The sequence below is a fragment of the Bufo bufo genome, chromosome 3 (genome assembly GCF_905171765.1).
Source record: "Bufo bufo chromosome 3, aBufBuf1.1, whole genome shotgun sequence".
NCBI lineage: Eukaryota > Metazoa > Chordata > Amphibia > Anura > Bufonidae > Bufo > Bufo bufo.
The window spans coordinates 614,119,642-614,140,254 of record NC_053391.1 but is presented as its reverse complement, the minus strand read 5'-3'; the positions used below and the strand labels follow the sequence as shown (position 1 = coordinate 614,140,254).

At 46.9% G+C, this 20,613-nt stretch overlaps 1 protein-coding gene across 2 annotated transcripts in view; it reads right to left on the bottom strand.

The window, feature by feature from the left end:
- The window catches only part of FAM124A (family with sequence similarity 124 member A), a 66,981-nt gene extending 48,397 nt beyond the window's left edge, over positions 1 to 18,584 (bottom strand). For both annotated transcript variants that reach the window (XM_040426041.1, XM_040426042.1), the window contains exon 1: positions 18,392 to 18,584. In XM_040426041.1, coding sequence (XP_040281975.1) covers positions 18,392 to 18,444 — 53 coding nt within the window. In that variant the 5' untranslated portion in view covers positions 18,445 to 18,584. The remainder of the gene's footprint in view (positions 1 to 18,391) is intronic.
- Between the last annotated feature and the right edge of the window lie 2,029 nt (positions 18,585 to 20,613).

Sequence of the window (20,613 nt, the reverse complement as noted above, 5' to 3'; positions counted from 1 at the left end):
GTGCCTGTAGGTTGGAGCTGTGTGTCTGTATCTTTTAATGTCTTCTACAATCAACACTACATTTTATTGATAAATGAGGCTTAAAAGGTAACTTCTTGTTTTGGAGGATAGGGACATATGAAATTTTGCAACCACTCGGGGGGTGGACACCAATATGAGCTGGACCAAACAACTGGCCCACAATTACAAGGGTCCACAAGGGTTCATGGCTGCAGTTTTTAAGGATTGTTCAGACCCATTCATTTTTACGGGTCCGAAAACATTTTTTGGACAGCACACGGATATCCCGTAGAACGTGCCCTAACTGGACAAGAATAGCCAGTTCTAGTAAAAAAATATCTGTATTTTGCAGATCCATGGTTTGCGGACAGCAGAATGGATACGGGCGTGTGCATGAGGCCTAAGACTAGCGGATCTTACGACAGTTAACGTGAAGGAAGTAGATGGTGTCATCTGTGCATTTGGTTCAGACACCAAAATGTAAGAGCTTTAATCATCCCAGCTGCAGTAAAAAACGTCCGTATCCTTCTGAACTTTTCCGGCAACGTTTAATTTTGTCACCGATAAAGTGCCAATAATATGCACCCACCAGTGCCTTGCTTTTTCACACCATACCTTGAAGCGGTTTGCTTATTATCAGGAACACGTACGTGTAACCTGGCATCACGTGACGCTGGACACGTCATGCCATGATGAGTTTAACAGGTGGTTTTTTTCCCCTTTGTTTGCCCCGTTTTCTGACTTACTGGTTGTGTGGTCCTTTGCTGCACCACGATATAAACATACATCTACAGCACTGTTCAGACACATACACATTAATGTATACATACAAGTAAAGTTATCTTTTGCGGTCCAAAATAAAGAAGGAAAAAACCCGCCATCTGAGACAATAAGCAGCGCATTCTGTGTCTGAGCAGAATGAGATCACCCGTGAGCCCATAATAAATCTACCATGTGTTTTCCTACAAGCTCTGCGCGCAGCGGCCAGAGATGTAGACTAATTGGCTTATTTGTTCTTTGCCGTCGCCAGTCTTAGAGCATTCGCTCCCTATTATTCGGACACTATTTTGGTCCGGTAATCTGCCTTCTGGTTTCACCGGCTGAAGACATGTGGCAGCTCGAGAGTGTTTTCTAATGAAAGCGGACTAAGGGGCTTCGCATTTAAATGAAGCATTGTCACCAGATAATGGCTAGATTAAAAATGGCAGTTCACAGGAGATGAATGGAGTAGTGTCCGACAAAAACAGCGACGTGCTTCTCGGGCCGAGAGCGGTCTGCTGAGATGTAGATACCGGACACGTAGAATTTATTATTATTTTTTTATTATCTGTCTATTACATATTGGTGCAAATGATCTCAAACCAGCTAGAAATCATTTAACCCCTGTGTACCACAGACCGTAGCACGCTGCGGTAGCCAAATGTTGCAGTCCATCCATACGTGCATATTACGTGGGAGAAGTGAGAGCTCTTTATGTCCACTTCTCCATTAATTAGCACCAGATGGCTGGAAGGCCAATGCCTCGATAATAGCTTAAAACAACATGTGTTCAGAACAAAGAGCAGATCTGCGCTGTGTGAAATTAGGGAAAGTCCTCCACTGGCTTGAAAAGTCGCTCGGGAGTGAAATAACGTTGTGCACGGGCTAGTTATCCAATTAGTGTGTAAATCAGGTAAAGAAGTAAATCACACATCTCTTCCCGCGATGATGTCATATGTACAGAGGTTCCAAGTCAATACGTGCTGCCAAGTAATTTAAAGAGAAATCACCACTAGGACAGGCTGCTCTAATCACCAAAATATAAGAGGCCAATTTTTTTAGGATCCCCTATGCCAGAATCTGGTGATAAAAAGTCACAATCTCCCAATTTGCAACTTTTTGAAAGCAACTGCACCTAAAATGTAGGCACATGCAGTGTTTGTATGAGTGGCGGGGGCACGGCTATTGGCTCTTACATCACTTTACTGGCGTACATGACGATAGAGATCTACTCCTGGTACCAGCTGAAATCTGGGCCTCTTCATAAATTAAGCGTATTCTCCAGCAGTGCGGGGGATATCAAAGACCGGTGTAGAACGTTAGTCTTTGATCAATGGACCCCATTAAATGGGTTTTCCAGTAATAATTATTTTTCAGCAAGTGCCTGCAGCCTGCGCCCCTGAAACAGAAGATTTATACTGCTCCTCGCCACTCCGGTCCTCCTCGCTGCCCCCACTTTCTCAATCTCCCAGTCCTCACACACTGTTTACATCTTGCCGGCTATGGTCATAGTCGCATGTACCTCTCCAGCCAATGACTGGCTTCAGCAGTGATGTGGCCACAAGGAGCAAGTCACTGCTGAAGCCAGTCATTGGCTGGAGTGGTGCAATGGCCGGCAAGATGTAAACAGTGTGGGGACCGGAAGACTGAGAAAGCAGAGGCAGCGAGGAGGACCAGAGCAGGGTGGAGCAGGTCAGTATGAATCTTTTGATTCAGGGGGCAGGCTGCAGGTACTTGCTAAAAAATAATTATTACCAGAAAATCCCTTTAAGTGTACAAAAAGAGTTAGTATTTCCTCCTCTCTGTTCTTATTTTGTGTTATAATGCAATTTAAAGAAGAAGTTCCATAAAAAGTATTTATCATGTCTCCACAGGACTCCCAGCGATCGAAAGAACAAAGGATCCTCGAGTACCTTTTCTGAAAGGAGCAGTAGTGCAAAGGCCAGTCTGACGCTCATTCACTTCAATGTGATTGACGGAGAGGGGATCCTTCATTCTCAGGATCGCTGGGGTTCCTAGTGAATGGACCTCCAGTGATCTGACATTTATCACCTTTCCTGTGGATTCATACAGCCAGGTGAAGAGGAGCCATAGAATTCTATACTGGTGGCAGCAGGCCACTAGAAGAATTGTATTATTTGACACTGTGTGTGTGGGGGTAATACATGGTGCCGTTCCTGGGACCACACAAACCTTCTCAATCTTTTTTACATTCTTTGCTAGTTCTATTTTCTCTGGTGTTAAGCAGCTTTGGTTTTTGTTTTCATATTTTTTACGCACATGTTCCTAAGGATTCATATGGGTCCATTTTTAGATCATAGAAGTTTAATAGGTGGAATTTAAAAACGCATGATCTGAATCTGCACAGTTAACATGTACATATTCCATTTATTTATCATCCATATTTCTACAACGCTACAAAAACAGGATACAAGTGGACAAGAAAAAAAGATATATACAGTACAGAACAAAAGTTTGGACACACCTTCTCATTCAAAGAGTTTTCTTTATTTTCATGACTATGAAGGCATCAAAACTATGAATTAACACATGTGGAATTATATACATAACAAACAAGTGTGAAACAACTGAAAATATGTCATATTCTAGGTTCTTCAAAGTAGCCACCTTTTGCTTTGATTACTGCTTTGCACACTCTTGGCATTCTCTTGATGAGCTTCAAGAGGTAGTCCCCTGAAATGGTTTTCACTTCACAGATGTGCCCTGTCAGGTTTAATAAGTGGGATTTCTTGCCTTATAAATGGGGTTGGGACCATCAGTTGCGTTGAGGAGAAGTCAGGTGGATACACAGCTGATAGTCCTACTGAATGGACTGTTAGAATTTGTATTATGGCAAGAAAAAAGCAGCTAAGTAAAGAAAAACGAGTGGCCATCATTACTTTAAGAAATGAAGGTCAGTCAGTCAGCCGAAAAATTGGGAAAACTTTGAAAGTAAGGGCTATTTGACCATGAAGGAGAGTGATGGGGTGCTGCGCCAGATGACCTGGCCTCCACAGTCACCGGACCTGAACCCAATCGAGATGGTTTGGGGTGAGCTGGACCGCAGAGTGAAGGCAAAAGGGCCAACAAGTGCTAAACATTTCTGGGAACTCCTTCAAGACTGTTGGAAGACCATTTCAGGGGACTACCTCTTGAAGCTCATCAAGAGAATGCCAAGAGTGTGCAAAGCAGTAATCAAAGCAAAAAGGTGGCTACTTTGAAGAACCTAGAATATGACATATTTTCAGTTGTTTCTCACTTGTTTGTTATGTATATAATTCCACATGTGTTAATTCATAGTTTTGATGCCTTCATAGTCATGAAAATAAAGAAAACTCTTTGAATGAGAAGGTGTGTCCAAACTTTTGGTCTGTACTGTATATATATAAAAAAAAAAAAAATATTGTACATCCATATTAGATCCATATTTTCGTATGCAAGAAGCAGAATGCTGTAAGAATTCGCAAAATAAAATATTATTACTTTGTATAGTACGTATGTTTGAGAACTTTTTCATTTTAATATTACACTTCATACAGTGGTAGTGTCCATCCCCTTTTACAACTGTGAATAGACTGGTAATGTTTGTCTTGCTTCCATCAAAGAGAATGGACCCTGCTGTTCCTCAGTGTAGATGACAGTGTTTACATGCAGAGCAGAGGGGAAGCAGCCCAGGGCTCTCCAGCTGCTGGGAATTTGCTGCTACGCTGGGACTTGCAGTGCCATAGGAGCCAATTAACAAACAATCATATAAGTCTTATATACGATACGACTTAGGGTACAGCAACATGGTACGGCCTCGCTGCGGTTGGGACATGGTTTTAATCAGTTAATATGACCCCCTTGTAGCCTACATGGCCACATCCCAACAGCACCATAGCTGCACCGGGTGCTATCAGCCATTCCCATGTCAATGAGAGAGCCTAAAGCTAATTTCACACAAGTGAGTTTTCTGTCCAGATGCCTTCAGTTTTGCGAATGCAAAGCATCTGGGCCGAATCATTTAACATTCATTTCTAGGGGTCTGTGTACATGGGTCATTTTTCACGCATCATCTTTGCTTTCAGGGAAGATTATAGTATGTTCTATACTGTACGTTTTTCATGTGGCTCGGTCTCCATAGAAGTGACTGGGGCTGCAAGAGGGCTACTAGGAGATGTTGAGTGTTATTCTTCAGGAGGGTGAAAAATAGATGCAAAATGGATACAATCCGGACAGAAAAAAAAAAAGATATAAAATGAAACAAGTAACTCAGTTGCAGACAAAACTGATTGAACTGAATTGTTTTTCACTGAACAGACCCTGACACAATCCATATCACTCATGTGAACGAGGCCCAAGGATGGTTTCAAACAGCAGTAGTACAGCCACATTACGGCTTCCGTATTACAGCTGCAAAAAACTTTGCCCCCACTTTGATCACCACGGAACACCACACTGTTCAGCAGCACTCTAGGGGGTCTAGGTGTTACAGCTGGATGCTTAGGGGGTCATTTATTAGGACCGGTGTTTCAGACGCCGGTCTCAATAAATCCTTTAGCTGATGGTGGAAAGCTGCAGTTATGTAGAGGCACCGGCCTCTACACAACTTCGGCGTATCCAGCGCCGGCCGCTACATAACTTCGGCGTATCCAGCGCCGGCCTCTACATAACTTCGGCGTATCCAGCGCCGGCCTCTACATAACTTCGGCGTATCCAGCGCCGGCCTCTACATAACTTCGGCGTATCCAGCGCCGGCCTCTACATAACTTCGGCGTATCCAGCGCCGGCCTCTACACAACTTCGGCGTATCCAGCGCCGGCCTCTACACAACTTCGGCGTATCCAGCGCCGGCCGCTACATAACTTCGGCGTATCCAGCGCCGGCCTCTACATAACTTCGGCGTATCCAGTGCCGGCCTCTACACAACTTCGGCGTATCCAGCGCCGGCCGCTACATAACTTCGGCGTATCCAGCGCCGGCCGCTACATAACTTCGGCGTATCCAGCGCCGGCCTCTACATAACTTCGGCGTATCCAGTGCCGGCCTCTACATAACTTCGGCATATAACTTCGGCGTATCCAGCGCCGGTCGAAATGTAAGCAAACCTGCTGGCCACGCCCACTTTTTTAGACCTGGCGCGAATGGGGAAAAGTCACAGATTGTGGCGCAAGTAAACTTTGAGCCGCAATCTGCGCCAGAAATACACCTAATATAGGTGAATTTCTGATCGTAAATGACCCCCTTAGGGTCAATATTATGATTGCCAGCAAGCAGTCAAATATCCTTATGTCAAGACATCATCTCTGCAGTAGGAAGTATAGAATGGCAGGGGACCAAGCATCCTCAAAACTGGAATAGCATGGAATTCATGAGGAGAGTATACCTTTTTTATTTATTCTCACCCGGCTGAGACATTTTAAATATTTTTTGGCTTAAAAACCCCCAAAATGTACAGGATTTTCACAGGTATAGTAGGGCTGCAGTAAACGATTATTTTAGCAATCGAGTATTCTACCGATTATTTTTACGATTAAAGGGGTTGTCCGGGTTCAGAGCTGAACCCGGACATACCCTTATTTTCACCCAGACAGCCCCCCTAAGGCTAGCATTGGAGCATCTCATGCTCCGATGCGCTCCCTTGCCCTGTGCAAAATCGCGCAGTGCACGGGCTCTTTTGTTTTCAATAACGGTAACTTCCGCCCGGCAGTGTGTTCGGTGACGTCACCGGCTCTGAGGGGCGGGCTTTAGCTCTGCCCTAGCCGTTTTACTGGCTAGGGCAGAGCTAAATCCCGCCCATCAGTGCCAGTGACGTCACCAGGGTTCCTGGCAGCCCCATGGAGAGCCCCGGTACGTCACCGGATCTCCAAAAAATGCCTTTGCCCTGCGCAATTTAGCGCAGGGCAAAGGAGAGCATCTGAGCATGAACTGCTCCGATGCTCATGTCAGGGGGCTGCCTGGGTGAAAATGGAGGTATGTCCGGGTTCAGCTCTGAACCCGGACAACCTCTTTAATCGAGTACTCGAATAAGAAAAAAAATGAATTAAATAGACTGTTTTCCTTAAAAACTCATCAGACCCCCCTGCCATCAGTCCCCAACACCCTCTGTTCCCCCCAGTACCTTCATATCTCCCCCACCCGAGTGCCATCAGCTCTCCCCCACCCCGGTGCCTTCAGCTGCCATGTCCCCCACTCCCCCAGATGGTCCTCCATGCCATCCATTGCCATGTCCCCCTCTCCCAGTGCCTCCATGCCATCCACTGCCATGTCCCCCCTGTAGTTACCGCCCAGGGGTCACTGCCCGGCCGCTCCCCAGTAGTCACCGCACAGGGCTCACTGCCTGGCCGCTCCCCAGTAGTCACTACACAGGGCTCACCGCGCCTGCGCCGAGTACTGAACGGCATGAGATTTCCCCAGAGCACAGGGCTGGCAGAAGGATGCGAACGCTGCCTGGCCCTGTCAATCAGGACTTGGAGGGAGGCGACAAAAGGTGGGAGAACGGAGCCTCTAGGAGCAGGAACAAGTCCCCATCCAACCGAACAGAGCTCGAGAGGATCTACAGAGAAGAAAGGCAGAAAATCCCCAAATCCAGGTGCAAAACCTTGCGGCATCATACCCAAGAAGACTGGAGGTGATAATCACTGCAAAAGGTGTCCAGCTGCATACTGAGTGAAAGGTCGGAATACTTATGTCAATGCAAGATTTTAATTTTTCCTTTTCAATAAATTAGCAAAAATTTGAAACATTCTGTTTTCAATTTCTCATTATGGGGTATTGAGTGCAGAATGATGGGGAAAACTTTAATTTCTTTTTTATTTTAGCAAGGCAAAATGTGAAAAAAGTTAAAGGGTCTGAAGACTTTCCGAATGCATTGCATCCGCTATCAACAGGATAAGGGATAGCTATTAGATTAGTAGGGGTTGTACTGCTGGGACTAGGGCAGAGAATTTGTAGCCAATACTACGTGGGGTCTCTTAGAATGAACAGAGCGGTAGGTGGAGCATGCTCACTGCTGCTCCGTTCAGGAGATAAGCCTAGTACAGTTCTCGACTATTTCATGGCATAACCCCTCGGGACATCAGAAGAAAAATTATCAAGACAGAAATCGATATATAGCGGCGAGGATTGCTACTTTTTTCTTCATTTCTTCGTTACCTTCTGTCCTTTTAAAACAAAGCAGAACCCGGCGTTCAGTCCTCAGCACACTGCCAGACTTGTGCTATAACATCTGTCCTGAGGGGAGAGCACATTATCACTCCTCATGGGAATCCCCAGACACTGTCATCAGCAAGCAGGGTGGTCCTGTTTATTCGCTATACCTACTGACTAGTTGACTAGGGGTGCGACTGTGGACGCTGGCGGGAGCTGCCATCAATCACTGATGCTCTGCGGCCCCTCACCAGCAACGGAGTACATTTCACCTCAATAAATAAGCAATCCACTAAGTAGTACTTATGGCCGTCTTTCAACCAGACAACTGCGATGTCTGTCACTGACTAGTAGTAAGACCCTCACACCCCCAGGCTGTATACAAGAAGAACAGGCAGCTGTAGTCACTCTTAACAACCGGTTCTGGGGATTGTCGGAGGAACGTGCCTTCTCAGTTCCCACAGAGACATCACACTGATTAAATTTTCGATAGGTGGCCATGTTCTCACTATGACAGTCTAGTGGGCTAAGCCATGAACATCCAGAAATGTTACATTATGTGTACAAGATGTTATGGTTACTACGGAAGAAACTGTATGTCATTGAAACATGCCAGAAGAGGACAATGGTGGGGCTCATGAGCCAGGCTTCCGGTTGTCACCACTAGGGGGCCTAATTTTACTGATCAACATTAATACGCAGCAGGGCCTACATCAAGACAAGGCCAACCTAAGGAGATGGTGGGCTCACTGGTCCAGGGCAATCTGCAGAAACATGTTCCTTGGTTGTCAAGTTGAGGGAGGCATAGACAGAGATGGATAAATTATATGTGGGGATTTGCTCTGGTAGTTAGCATAAGCGGGCGCAGTACAGAGGCAAAATACAAGTTCGTAACTCAAACTTCAGTGTTTATTCACACATGATGCCAAAAACAAAACGTCACTTTTGCAGTGTTGGTGTTACTTCACACCCAATGGCAAGTCAATAAAACAGAAGTCACCTTGGTGGCAGTTCTACCTCAGAAAGTTCTAATACAGGCTTTAGGTGGCCTGTTCCCCTGACACATGGGTCTCCGCTCTCCAGCCCAGCACAGGCCTCAGATCCCAGCACACAGACGGAGCTCCACTGTCAGACGGAGGTAATCCTCTCCACCTGGCAGTGCTGGCTGGTTTTTATGCCTGGCAAAACCAGACCTGGAACGCGGGGAGTAGTCACCCACCCAGCACTTTGACTACTCCCAGTAAGAGCCGTCCCAGATCAGCTATTACAGCTATGCTAAGTACCAAGGTGTCAAACAGCAAATGCTGCTGACACATAAAAAACGGCTGTTACTCCAGCGAGGCCAGGAACCACAGTGACACGTACCACGAGGATTCCTTGTACCTTCTTATATAACCTATTTACACATTCGGCAACCCTTAAAGGGGTTCAGGATTTAAATATTGATGACCTTTTCTCAGGACAGCTCATCAAAATCAGATCGGCGGGGTACGACATCTGGCACCCCTGGTTGAAGAGAAGGTCGCTTTCTGTGTGAGCACAGATTTCCCTTCATTGCTGCAATGTCAATGGTGATCAGGTGTAATTACAAGAAGCCGTCCCATTCATTTCAACGGGACAGCTCTGTAGTATACACTTGAATAAGAAGGAGCTGTCTAGGAGACTTCCGGGAGGTGGCACAGGGTAATGGCCAAATGTTAATAGAGCTCCGGATCCACCACTCAGTTGAGGCTGTCCTGTGCTCTCCCCTTTGGGCACCAAGGGCGACTATTGTCCGGATAAGGATAGGACAAGGGGGAAATACATCTTGCCCGGCTCTCATGCTTCCCCGGAAGCCCCAGAGACCATCTCCACTGCTGCAGCCTGCGCCGACCTGCCCACCATTGCCTCGTGGCGGCCACGATCCCCAGCAGCTACTTACAGCGCATACCGCCCAGCGCTGCAGCACCCTCACAACCTCAAGCAGCACTCCAGATGGCAACCAAAATAGTCGCCAATCCGCCTTAAAATTTGCAAATGGCGACAAGACTTTTTAGCCTTGTTGCCATTTGCGACAGGGCTGCTGCACTGTAGCTGAATGTTGCGGTGGGGCATGGGAGCCAAATTATTCCTTACCCCACCGCCGATCACCTACGCTACAGGCCTGAGGTCTATTTGGTAATGAAATCCCAGCGCAGGCAGGCCTGATGACATCATCATGCCCACCTGCACCATCCAGGGCCGTACCAGCAGCTAGTGAGCACCAGCGAAAGGACACAGGTGAGTATAAGATTTTTTAATTTTTTTTTAAGTGCCAACATTACTGGCCATAAGGGGGGCCCTGAGGGGGATACATTACCAGCCATAAGGAGGGCAGTGGAGGACATTAATGGCCGTAAGGGGGGCACATTACTTGCCAGAAGGGGGGCAGTGGGAGACATTACTAGCCATAAGGGGGGCATTAGAGGACAGTATGGAGGGAAATTACTACTGTGGAGCATATTTCTACTGTGGGGGCAGTGGGGGAGTAATTACTATGTGTGGGGAAATTACTATATGGGGGCAGTGTGGGAGAAAATTGCTACGTGAGGGCAGTGAGGGGGGAAGTTACTACTGTGTGGACAGTGTGTGTGGGGGGGAATTACTATGTGAGTGTAGTGGGGGGGGAAAAACTAATCTAAGGTTTTATTATTATTACTGGGGGCACTCTATAATTGCTGCAGACACTATAGGGACATTATTTCTGGGGTCACTAATTTTTCAGCCGTATAGTACCTGGGTCACAAAGGGCACAGTATTGGGAGTGGCAGCAGGATGACATTGTTGGGACATCAGGAGTGGGGTTTGATGGAAAAATTTAAAAATCTAATGTGTCTGTAACAAACTCTGTAGAGACGAGATGCGGCTGAAAGACTTTGCCATGGAGGTCTGGGTCAAAGAGGAGAAGAAGAAAGAGAAGGTCGACATGACAGGAGAGGTCACTGGATGTAAGAGGTATGTGGTGCTGTATTCTACTATATGTAGTGCTGGCTCATTACTGTGACCTGCTTCTCATCTTCTCAAAGTTTTTTTAATTTTCTTATAATTATATATATTTTCAATTTGGCGACAAAAAATGTAATTTGGCTCCTAAATTTTTCAGTTTAGGAGCCAATGGCTCCTGTTTATTTTATTTTTTTAGTCTGGAGCACTGCCAAGGCTGCTGACTCCCTCCGGCTGCATCGCAAGACTGGGTGAGATCAGGGGCATATAACACCTTTATTGATCTAATATAAATCGTGGCATTTCCGCGCCCTTTTCTCCTGAACGCAGTCTAGGAGGGCTGCTTCTTTTGCAGAAAGTGCTGCAGAGTGTGTCCTTGCTGCATATTCCCCGACTTATAACCACAGGCTGCTTGTTGCCCACAACTTGCTGACATTATAAGAGCAGAACCTGCACCATTTCAGTTTTCAACAGGATCAGAGGGGGTTACATAAGGCCCCTCTATCTGTATATCTGGTTACAACAACCCTCATATTACTGAGCCATCTACTACAACTAAGCCTGCACCTCACTGCATTACCCGCTATTGGATCTTCATATTGTGGGACTTCATCTGCTATAAGCTACCTATACTCGGCACCTCATTATTTCTCTTTAGGAACATTTGTTCGGTTCCTCATGTAACACAATTGTTAATGTGACCCCGCTGGTTTCTTTACATTGAAGCTCAACCTATACAGCAAAATATCCACTCTTTTGCTACCCCATGGATAAGTTTATGGGAAAGAGTGCTACTGCTGCTAAGGGATCCAGAACCCTGACTCGTGTCATGTCTACGGACCATATTATGGATACTTCAAAGGCAAGAGCTCAGGCTACCTCTGATCTATTGTTGCCAACCATTGATACTAGACTGGCGGCCTTTCAATCATCATTGGACATTATTGTCTCCCAAGAAACCGCTCATAACACCCGCATATCTGAAGTTGAGCAGAGAGTCTCTGATCTAGAGGGTACGGTGCACACATGCCGTTAGCAAATAGAAGAAAAGGAGCAGATGCTCATCACTTTGCAAAACAAGGTGGACGACTTCGAAAATTGATCCCGGTGTAATAACTTGTGTCTTATTGGACTTCCTGAATCTGTTCGTCCCAATGAACTCCTCTGGTTCACCTCTTAATGGCTACCTCAGGAACTAAAGTTGGGGGACTCCTCATATAAAATACCGGTGGGCCCCCCGCAGGCTGACAGCTCCTCTAAACCAAGACCAGTCATCTTTTGGATCCTCAACTATCAGGATAAACTCAGAATCATGACCGCCTTTCGCCAAGCCTTTGCGTTCAACTACGAGAATTCTAAGCTTCTACTATTCCAGGACTTCTCCTCTACAGTGGCGGAAAAACGTAGAGCCTTCAACCCAGTCTATAAACTTCTACTGGACAGATCGATCCGATTCAGCCTTCAATATCCCGCCACCCTCCGATTCTCTATGGGCGACAAAATGTGGGTATTCAACGATCCTCAAAAGGCTCTAGCCCACCTTCACACTTCAGGTCGACCTCCGCCCACCTCTCCTACCGCACCTACTTGATGCGGGGGTCACATATGACTTTTGGTGTAAAGTTACTACTTTGATGGTCTTGATTTATTAGCCTATTCTGAACTCCGGTCATGGAGTCTGTATTGCTGTATGTTCTGTTTTCATGATGCTGCTCTCACGGGCTGACGGGTTGTTCACTTGAAGGGAAATCCCGTGCGCACTACCTTGGGGGACCTCATAAACTACTGGGGGGGGGATGCCTGCTCGTTGGGACAGGTTTTCTTCCCTCTCCTTTTCTTCATATTTACGTCAATTTTGGCCACCTACTGGTATTGGTTAAATGGCGAGTACTACCAACGTTACTACGTCCACCATCTCCACTTTAACCTGGAATGTTAATGGCCTTAATACACCCGGCAAACGTAGAAAAGTGTTGAACCATTTGCATAAACTTAAATCACACATTGTATTTCTACAGGAAACCCACTGGATCAAAGGGAACCGCCGCCGCTACATAACAAAAGGTTCCCAACCCGTATTGAAGCTTCCTTTTCTAGGAAAATGAGGGGCGTAGCCATCTTGTTTAGCTCACTCTTCATACTTCGACTAAGGCTACTTTCACACTTGCGTTTTGTGCGGATCCGTTCAGATAATACAGCCGTCTGCATCCGTTCTGAACAGATCCGTTTGTATGATCTGTAACATAGCCAAGACGGATCCGTTTTCTATTGTGCCACATTGTGTCAGTGATAACGGATCCGTCCCCATTGACTTACATTGTGTGCCAGGACGGATCCGTTTGGCTCAGTTTCATCAGACTGCAGGCAGCGTTTTGGTGTCCGTCTCCAAAGCGGAATGGAGACTGAACTGATGCATTCTGAGCGGATCCTTTTCCATTCAGAATGAATTAGAATGCAAACTGATCCATTTTGGACCGTTTGTGAGAGCCCTGAACGGATCTCACAAATAGAAAGCCAAAATGCCAGTGTGAAAGTAGACTGACACTTGAGCTCTTCCCGAAGAGGCATTTTCTTTGGGGTTAGGGCACGGGATTGGGGGAGGAGGGGTTGGAGGAGGACATTTTTCCAGTATGATTGTCTACCAATGTCTGTATTTCTCAGTATATATTGTCTTGATGCTGGTTATGTTGTACTGTATTTGTTTGTTGAAATCCTAACAAAACAGAAAAAAGAAAAAGAAGGAGCTGTCCCATTGACGTGAATGTGACAGCTTGTAATTATACAGTACATGCTCGCTGTTCCAATGTCGACGGTGAGCAGGTAAACCAGCTGATCGGTGGGGGTCCGATACCCGATATGATATTGATGATCTATCCTTCGGATAGGTCATTGATATTAAAATTCCAGAAAACCCCTTTAAATCTTATTATGTGCAAGAGTGGAAAGGTGAACTTGGTTGTAACTTCTCCGACTCAGGTGAAGACCATGTGCGAGAACTCCCATGTATTGCAGTTCAGGCGAACTCATTTAACCTATTCTCTGTATCAGGCATGCTCAGCCTGCGGCCCTCCAGCTGTTGTAAAACTACAACTCCCACGATGCCCTGCTGTAGACTGATAGCTGTAAGCTGTCCGGGCATGCTGGGAGTTGTAGTTTTGCCTCAGGTTGGGCAGCATCACTGCTCTAGATGGTACAGAATGCCAGCTTTCCTAAAAAAAAAGCCAACATCTCTAGATCAGATACTTGCTGGAGATGTGGAGACCTGGGAGGCAGCTACACACACATCTGGCTAGACTGTCCGCTTATACGTCTTTTTTGGCAATTATCACGTTTCAAATCCGATTGATTTGTGGCAGAACTCCGTCCCTCCCACATAAAAACTATTCTACTTTGGCTCCCCTCCACATTACCTCCCCCCTCCCTCTGCACTGGAGGTCTACAGACCCCCCCTCGATAGCTCAGTGGAAAGCGAAAGCTGATCAGACTTTCCGTCTTGAGGGACACTAGACATTGTTTTTTGAAAACCTGGAACCCCTGGATAATTCATTGATATACGTAGGTTTCTCTTTATATCTGATATACATCACTGTCCTCATATTCTGTTACTCGGCTCATTGATATCTTCTGCACAGCACATGGTTTATATCCTTGTCTAATAAAAATAGAATTGGGGGAAAAAAAAAAAAAAGACATTCGGCCGTCTACTTGACTGATCACGAAAGGATGCTCGGAGGTTGTTCTCACTAACCGTCCCTAAATTCACAAAGACGTCTCCTTATCATAAAGCCAAATACAAGACCAGAAGATAGACATTCACAGAAGACTCATTCTGTACCAGGTGAGAACCGTATGTGCCCCTTTAATTATTGGCAGTGAGGTCCCCTGTGGGAACCATATGTGCCCCTTTAATTATTGGCAGTGAGGTCCCCTGTGGGAACCATATGTGCCCCTTTAACCATCGGCAGTGAGGTCCCTTATGGGAACCATATGTGCCCCTTTAACCATCCGCAGTGAGGTCCCTTGTGGGAACCCTATGTGCCCCTTTAACCATCCGCAGTGAGGTCCCTTGTGGGAACCATATGTGCCCCTTTAACCATCCGCAGTGAGGTCTCTTGTGGGAACCCTATGTGCCCCTTTAACCATCCGCAGTGAGGTCTCTTGTGGGAACCCTATGTGCCCCTTTAACCATCCGCAGTGAGGTCTCTTGTGGGAACCCTATGTGCCCCTTTAACCATCCGCAGTGAGGTCTCTTGTGGGAACCCTATGTGCCCCTTTAACCATCCGCAGTGAGGTCCCTTGTGGGAACCATATGTGCCCCTTTAATCATCCGCAGTGAGGTCCCCTGTGGGAACCATATGTGCCCCTTTAACCATCCGCAGTGAGGTCCCTTGTGGGAACCCTATGTGCCCCTTTAATTATCGGCAGTGAGGTCCCTTATGGGAACCCTATGTGCCCCTTTAACCATCCGCAGTGAGGTCCCTTGTGGGAACCCTATGTGCCCCTTTAATTATCGGCAGTGAGGTCCCTTATGGGAACCCTATGTGCCCCTTTAACCATCGGCAGTGAGGTCCCTTATGGGAACCGTATGTGCCCCTTTAACCATCCGCAGTGAGGTCTCTTGTGGGAACCCTATGTGCCCCTTTAACCATCCGCAGTGAGGTCTCGTGGGAACCCTATGTGCCCCTTTAACCATCCGCAGTGAGGTCTCGTGGGAACCCTATGTGCCCCTTTAACCATCCGCAGTGAGGTCTCTTGTGGGAACCCTATGTGCCCCTTTAACCATCCGCAGTGAGGTCTCGTGGGAACCCTATGTGCCCCTTTAACCATCCGCAGTGAGGTCTCTTGTGGGAACCCTATGTGCCCCTTTAACCATCCGCAGTGAGGTCTCTTGTGGGAACCGTATGTGCCCCTTTAATTATCGGCAGTGAGGTCCCTTGTCCAATGCTATACACCACTGAGCAGCAGCCAGATCTGTGTGAGGCAGGCTCTGCAGGCCACCTGAGCTAACTACCACACTGAGCTCCACGCCCCGGCCCATGGGAGCAGCAGTAATGCCCTGCGGTTTCCTTAGTGATACTACGGCTACCGGTGAAGAGGGATTAACATTGCTGAGTTATGTGAATCCGGAAGACTACATCACCCATCATAAACAATAGAAGAGCTGTAATATAAACATCAGCCCTTCACTGACTACATTACACGTCCCTCCAGCCAGGGGGGTCCTACACGGCACTGGAATATAGCAATCCGGGGGGAGTGTAACTTTTTCACCCCCGTCCAGTTCTGATCCAACATCCCAGAGTGGTGCAGACTAATACAGGGCCACATTCTTCTCTGCTGGCACACGGGGGCTGCAGCGGGCAGCACATGTCTCTGAGCATGACCAAACGTGACAGTGACTACTGGTGGCAGATAAGCAGCAGGAGAGCTGACCAAGAAGTCAGAAGATCAGCGCTGCATGATGTACCCAGGAGAATACCGCATGCGAGACAGAAACACGGAAATAAGGTCTCTGCAGAACATCATTCACATCAGACTATCAGACCGCTGGCCCATAAACATACAACCTGGATAGTATCAGTGGAGCTGATCCCCGACATGTTTGTATCCATCTTCCATCCTGTATGTCATGTATGTTATATGTAAGGCGCTGTCATTGCTTGTTCTGTACGTAGGAACTCCGGGGGACATTTACTAAGACCGCTGTATTACCTGCTGGTCTCCCGCTGGCATCAGAAGCTCCCCAACTATTAAGAAGTACATGCCCCTGAACGTGGTACCCCTACCCCTGCCAGGGAGCTGCTGGAGACTTCTGCTATAATACATGGCGTAGACTCTAATAAAAGCGCCAGGCGAGCTACAGCCACCCCTGCACCGCCCCCCTGTGCTTACCTTTTGGAAAAATGGATACCCAAAAAGTCACACAAGTTTGTACAACCACGGGGTGCGTCAAACTGCACGTTTTTGACATCAGTTTTCTGGATATAGGCGATAGATTATGTTTACATACTGATGACTTGTCAAATCTATGTAACATCCATTATACTTCTCATCCATCCATGGCTCCAGTGTACACACCTCCACCCACCATCCGGATCCCATAGATATAAGCGGCAGGAGTCGGTTTGTCGTCTTCCTAATCCTGATAAAATATGTTACAAATAACCAGGGGTGTGCACTGTGCAGTCCCATGTAAGCAGGAGACAGCACCTGCCACATCCTGGTGTCTACCCAGACCTCTCTCGCAGTCATGTCTATACATACAGGACACATGTAACATCTAATACATACATGTCATACTTTACATGTAGTCGTGTCTGACGCCTCAGTCTGATACATACAGTGTCACTTTGCATGCAGTCCCATGTAATGTATAGGATATCTCGCAGGCAGTCCCATGTAATGTATATGATATCTCACAGGCAGTCCCATGTAATGTATATGATGTCACAGGCAGTCCCATGTAATGTATATGATGTCACAGGCAGTCCCATGTAATGTATATGATGTCACAGGCAGTCCCATGTAATGTATATATAATCTCACAGTCAGTCCCATGTAATGTATATATAATCTCACAGGCAGTCCCATGTAATGTATATATAATCTCACAGGCAGTCCCATGTAATGTATATGATGTCACAGGCAGTCCCATGTAATGTATATATAATCTCACAGGCAGCCCCATGTAATGTATAGGCTATGTCACAGGCAGCCCCATGTAATGTATAGGCTATGTCACAGGCAGCCCCATGTAATGTATAGGCTATGTCACAGGCAGCCCCATGTAATGTATAGGCTATGTCACAGGCAGCCCCATGTAATGTATAGGCTATGTCACAGGCAGCCCCATGTAATGTATAGGCTATGTCACAGGCAGCCCCATGTAATGTATAGGCTATGTCACAGGCAGCCCCATGTAATGTATAGGCTATGTCACAGGCAGCCCCATGTAATGTATAGGCTATGTCACAGGCAGTCCCATGTAATTGATAGGCTATGTAACAGGCAGTCCCATGTAATTTATAGGCTATGTAACAGGCAGTCCCATGTAATGTATAGGCTATGTCACAGGCAGCCCCATGTAATGTATAGGCTATGTCACAGGCAGCCCCATGTAATTTATAGGCTATGTCACAGGCAGCCCCATGTAATGTATAGGCTATGTCACAGGCAGCCCCATGTAATGTATAGGCTATGTCACAGGCAGCCCCATGTAATATATAGGCTATGTCACAGGCAGCCCCATGTAATATATAGACTATGTCACAGGCAGCCCCATGTAATGTATAGGCTATGTCACAGGCAGTCCCATGTAATGTATAGGCTATGTCACAGGCAGCCCCATGTAATGTATGTGATATCAGTCATGCCTGATGCATATGGGTCTTGTTAGAGACATATGTAAATGTGATACATGTAACATGTCTAGAACTATGACACATGTCTGCTCCGTATATTTGGCTGGCACAGTGTGGCTGACACCTGACTACTTGGCTGGGCACATGTGTGATGTGGTGTCGGGGTGTCAGGCAGCACGTACCCCCCGGTCTCCGCTCCCGAGTCCTCGCAGTCATCCTCTCCAGTCTTCTCCATGGCAGGGATCAGGAAGCCATGGCTCTCAGTGATGAGGAGCCGCCGCCGTGTGCCTGCACTCAGATGTGCCTCCAGTAACAGGACGTCCCCACCCCCGGCAGAGCCCCTGCATGGCCCGGCGCTCTCCTCCTCTGCTGCCCCGCGTCCCTCCGCCTTCCGACCTTCTCCTTTATTCTCCCTCCTGGTCTCTCCTTCTCCTGGATGAAGCCGCCCACAGCCCCGCCTCTCCCCATCCTTTGTATCAGCCAGTGAATGAGCTCGCCCGTCTCCATCCTCTGGCACCAGCGGCTGCTACCATTATATACCTAGCAGGGGGTGCTAGCTGTAACAGAGGTGTTTGTAAAGTGAGGCGGTGAACTTCTGGGTAACTCCTGGGCTCCATCAATGAGCCACAGGACTATGGAGTCCCCCAGGGGCTCCCGGCCGTTCACTCACTGTATGAATGGCTTTACCAGAGTTATTAACACTAAAGGTATCAAAACGAACAGTTATACTGTCTTAGTTGCCCATAGCAACCAATCAGCTCTCAGCTTTCATTTCCTAAAGGGCACTGACAAAATGAAAGCTGACCTCTGATTGGTTGCTATGAGCAACTAAGACAGTCTTACTGTTAGGAAAGTTTTGATAAATCTCCCCCTAAGTGCCTATATTTATTTAGCCCCACAGATAACCTACTTTCACACTAGCGTTCAATTCCGACACTGGAACTGCCCGCCGGATCCGGAAAACCGGGTGAAAATAGATTACATTTGAATCCTGATCAGGATTTTGATCACAATGAAAAAATGCATTGGAAAAAACGGATCCGCCATTTATGGACTAACTTTTTTTTCACATTTTTCGGGTTTAACATGCAAAAACCGGATCCGATTTGACTGAACACACTGCGCCGGATCCGGCGTTAATGCAAGTCAATGGGAAAAAGACCGGATCCGGCGTTCAGTCAAAGTGTTCAGGATTTTTGGCCGGAGGTAAAAATACAACATGCTACGGTTTTCTGAAAAGCCTGATCAGTCAAAAAGACTGAACTGAAGACATCCTGATGCATCCTGAACGGATTACTTTCCATTCAGAATGCATTAGGATAAAACTGATCAGTTCTTTTCCGGATTTGAGCCCCTAGGACGGAACTCAGCACCGGAAAAGAAAAACGCTAGTGTGAAAGTACCCTTAATGCTACTTTCACACTAGCGTTAGAGGAATCTGGCAGGCAGTTCCGTTCCCAGAACTGCCTGCCAGATCCTGAAATCTGTGCGCAAACAGATGCCATTTGTTTCCACATCCGGGTTTGACAAATGCATTGAAATACCGGATCCGTCTCTCTGGTTCCATCTGGAAAAACGGATCCGGTATTTATTTTTTTCTGAAAACCGGATCCGTTTTTCCGGAACACTTGGTACCGGATCTGGCATTAATACATTTCAATGGAAAATAATGCCGGATCCGGCATTCCGGCAAGTGTTCCGGAATTTTGGCCGGAGAAAATACGGCAGCATGTGTAACATCCCAGAGTTATGTTACTAAACTCTTTTTCCCCACTACTATTTGTTGGTAATATGTGCCTTGTCATCTAATGTGATTTATTTAATATTCCTCACAAATGTGCATTTTCTAAGCCTGTTACATGTATTTCCTGTAATTTCCAGGTACACCAGCAGGTGGCAGCAATGTGTTAGCAAGGTCTTAGTTCAGTTTAGCATATCTAGACTGGAATAGTACATTCCAGTTTAGCTCCCCCCTCTATGAGCAGAAGTGGGCTGGCCCATGTCCTGCCTCATGGGGAGGAAAGGAAGTTAAAGTTAGTGTGCCAGCCACCCCAGCTAGGGGAAGGCTGTGCTGGTAGGAGCTCCCAGTTCTAGGGATCCCAACCCAGGATCTTGTCTCGGTTGAGACCAAAGATCTTCATCCCCAGTCTGAGCCTTCAGCCTCAGCTGGTAGAAAGCAAGCAGCCACCTCCAGATCTCCAGGAAGAGCCATTCCCTGTGAGCTAGCTGTGAGTACTATCCAGAGACCAGGAGAAGCCAAATTCATCCTCAGCTAGTCAGTCCCATACCAAGCAGAAGATAGACAGAGCAGAAGACAGATTCCTGCCATATTCTCCAGGCACATGATAGGAGCAGAAGAGATATTGATCCCTGCCATACATTGCCAATACCTGCTGGGACCCAA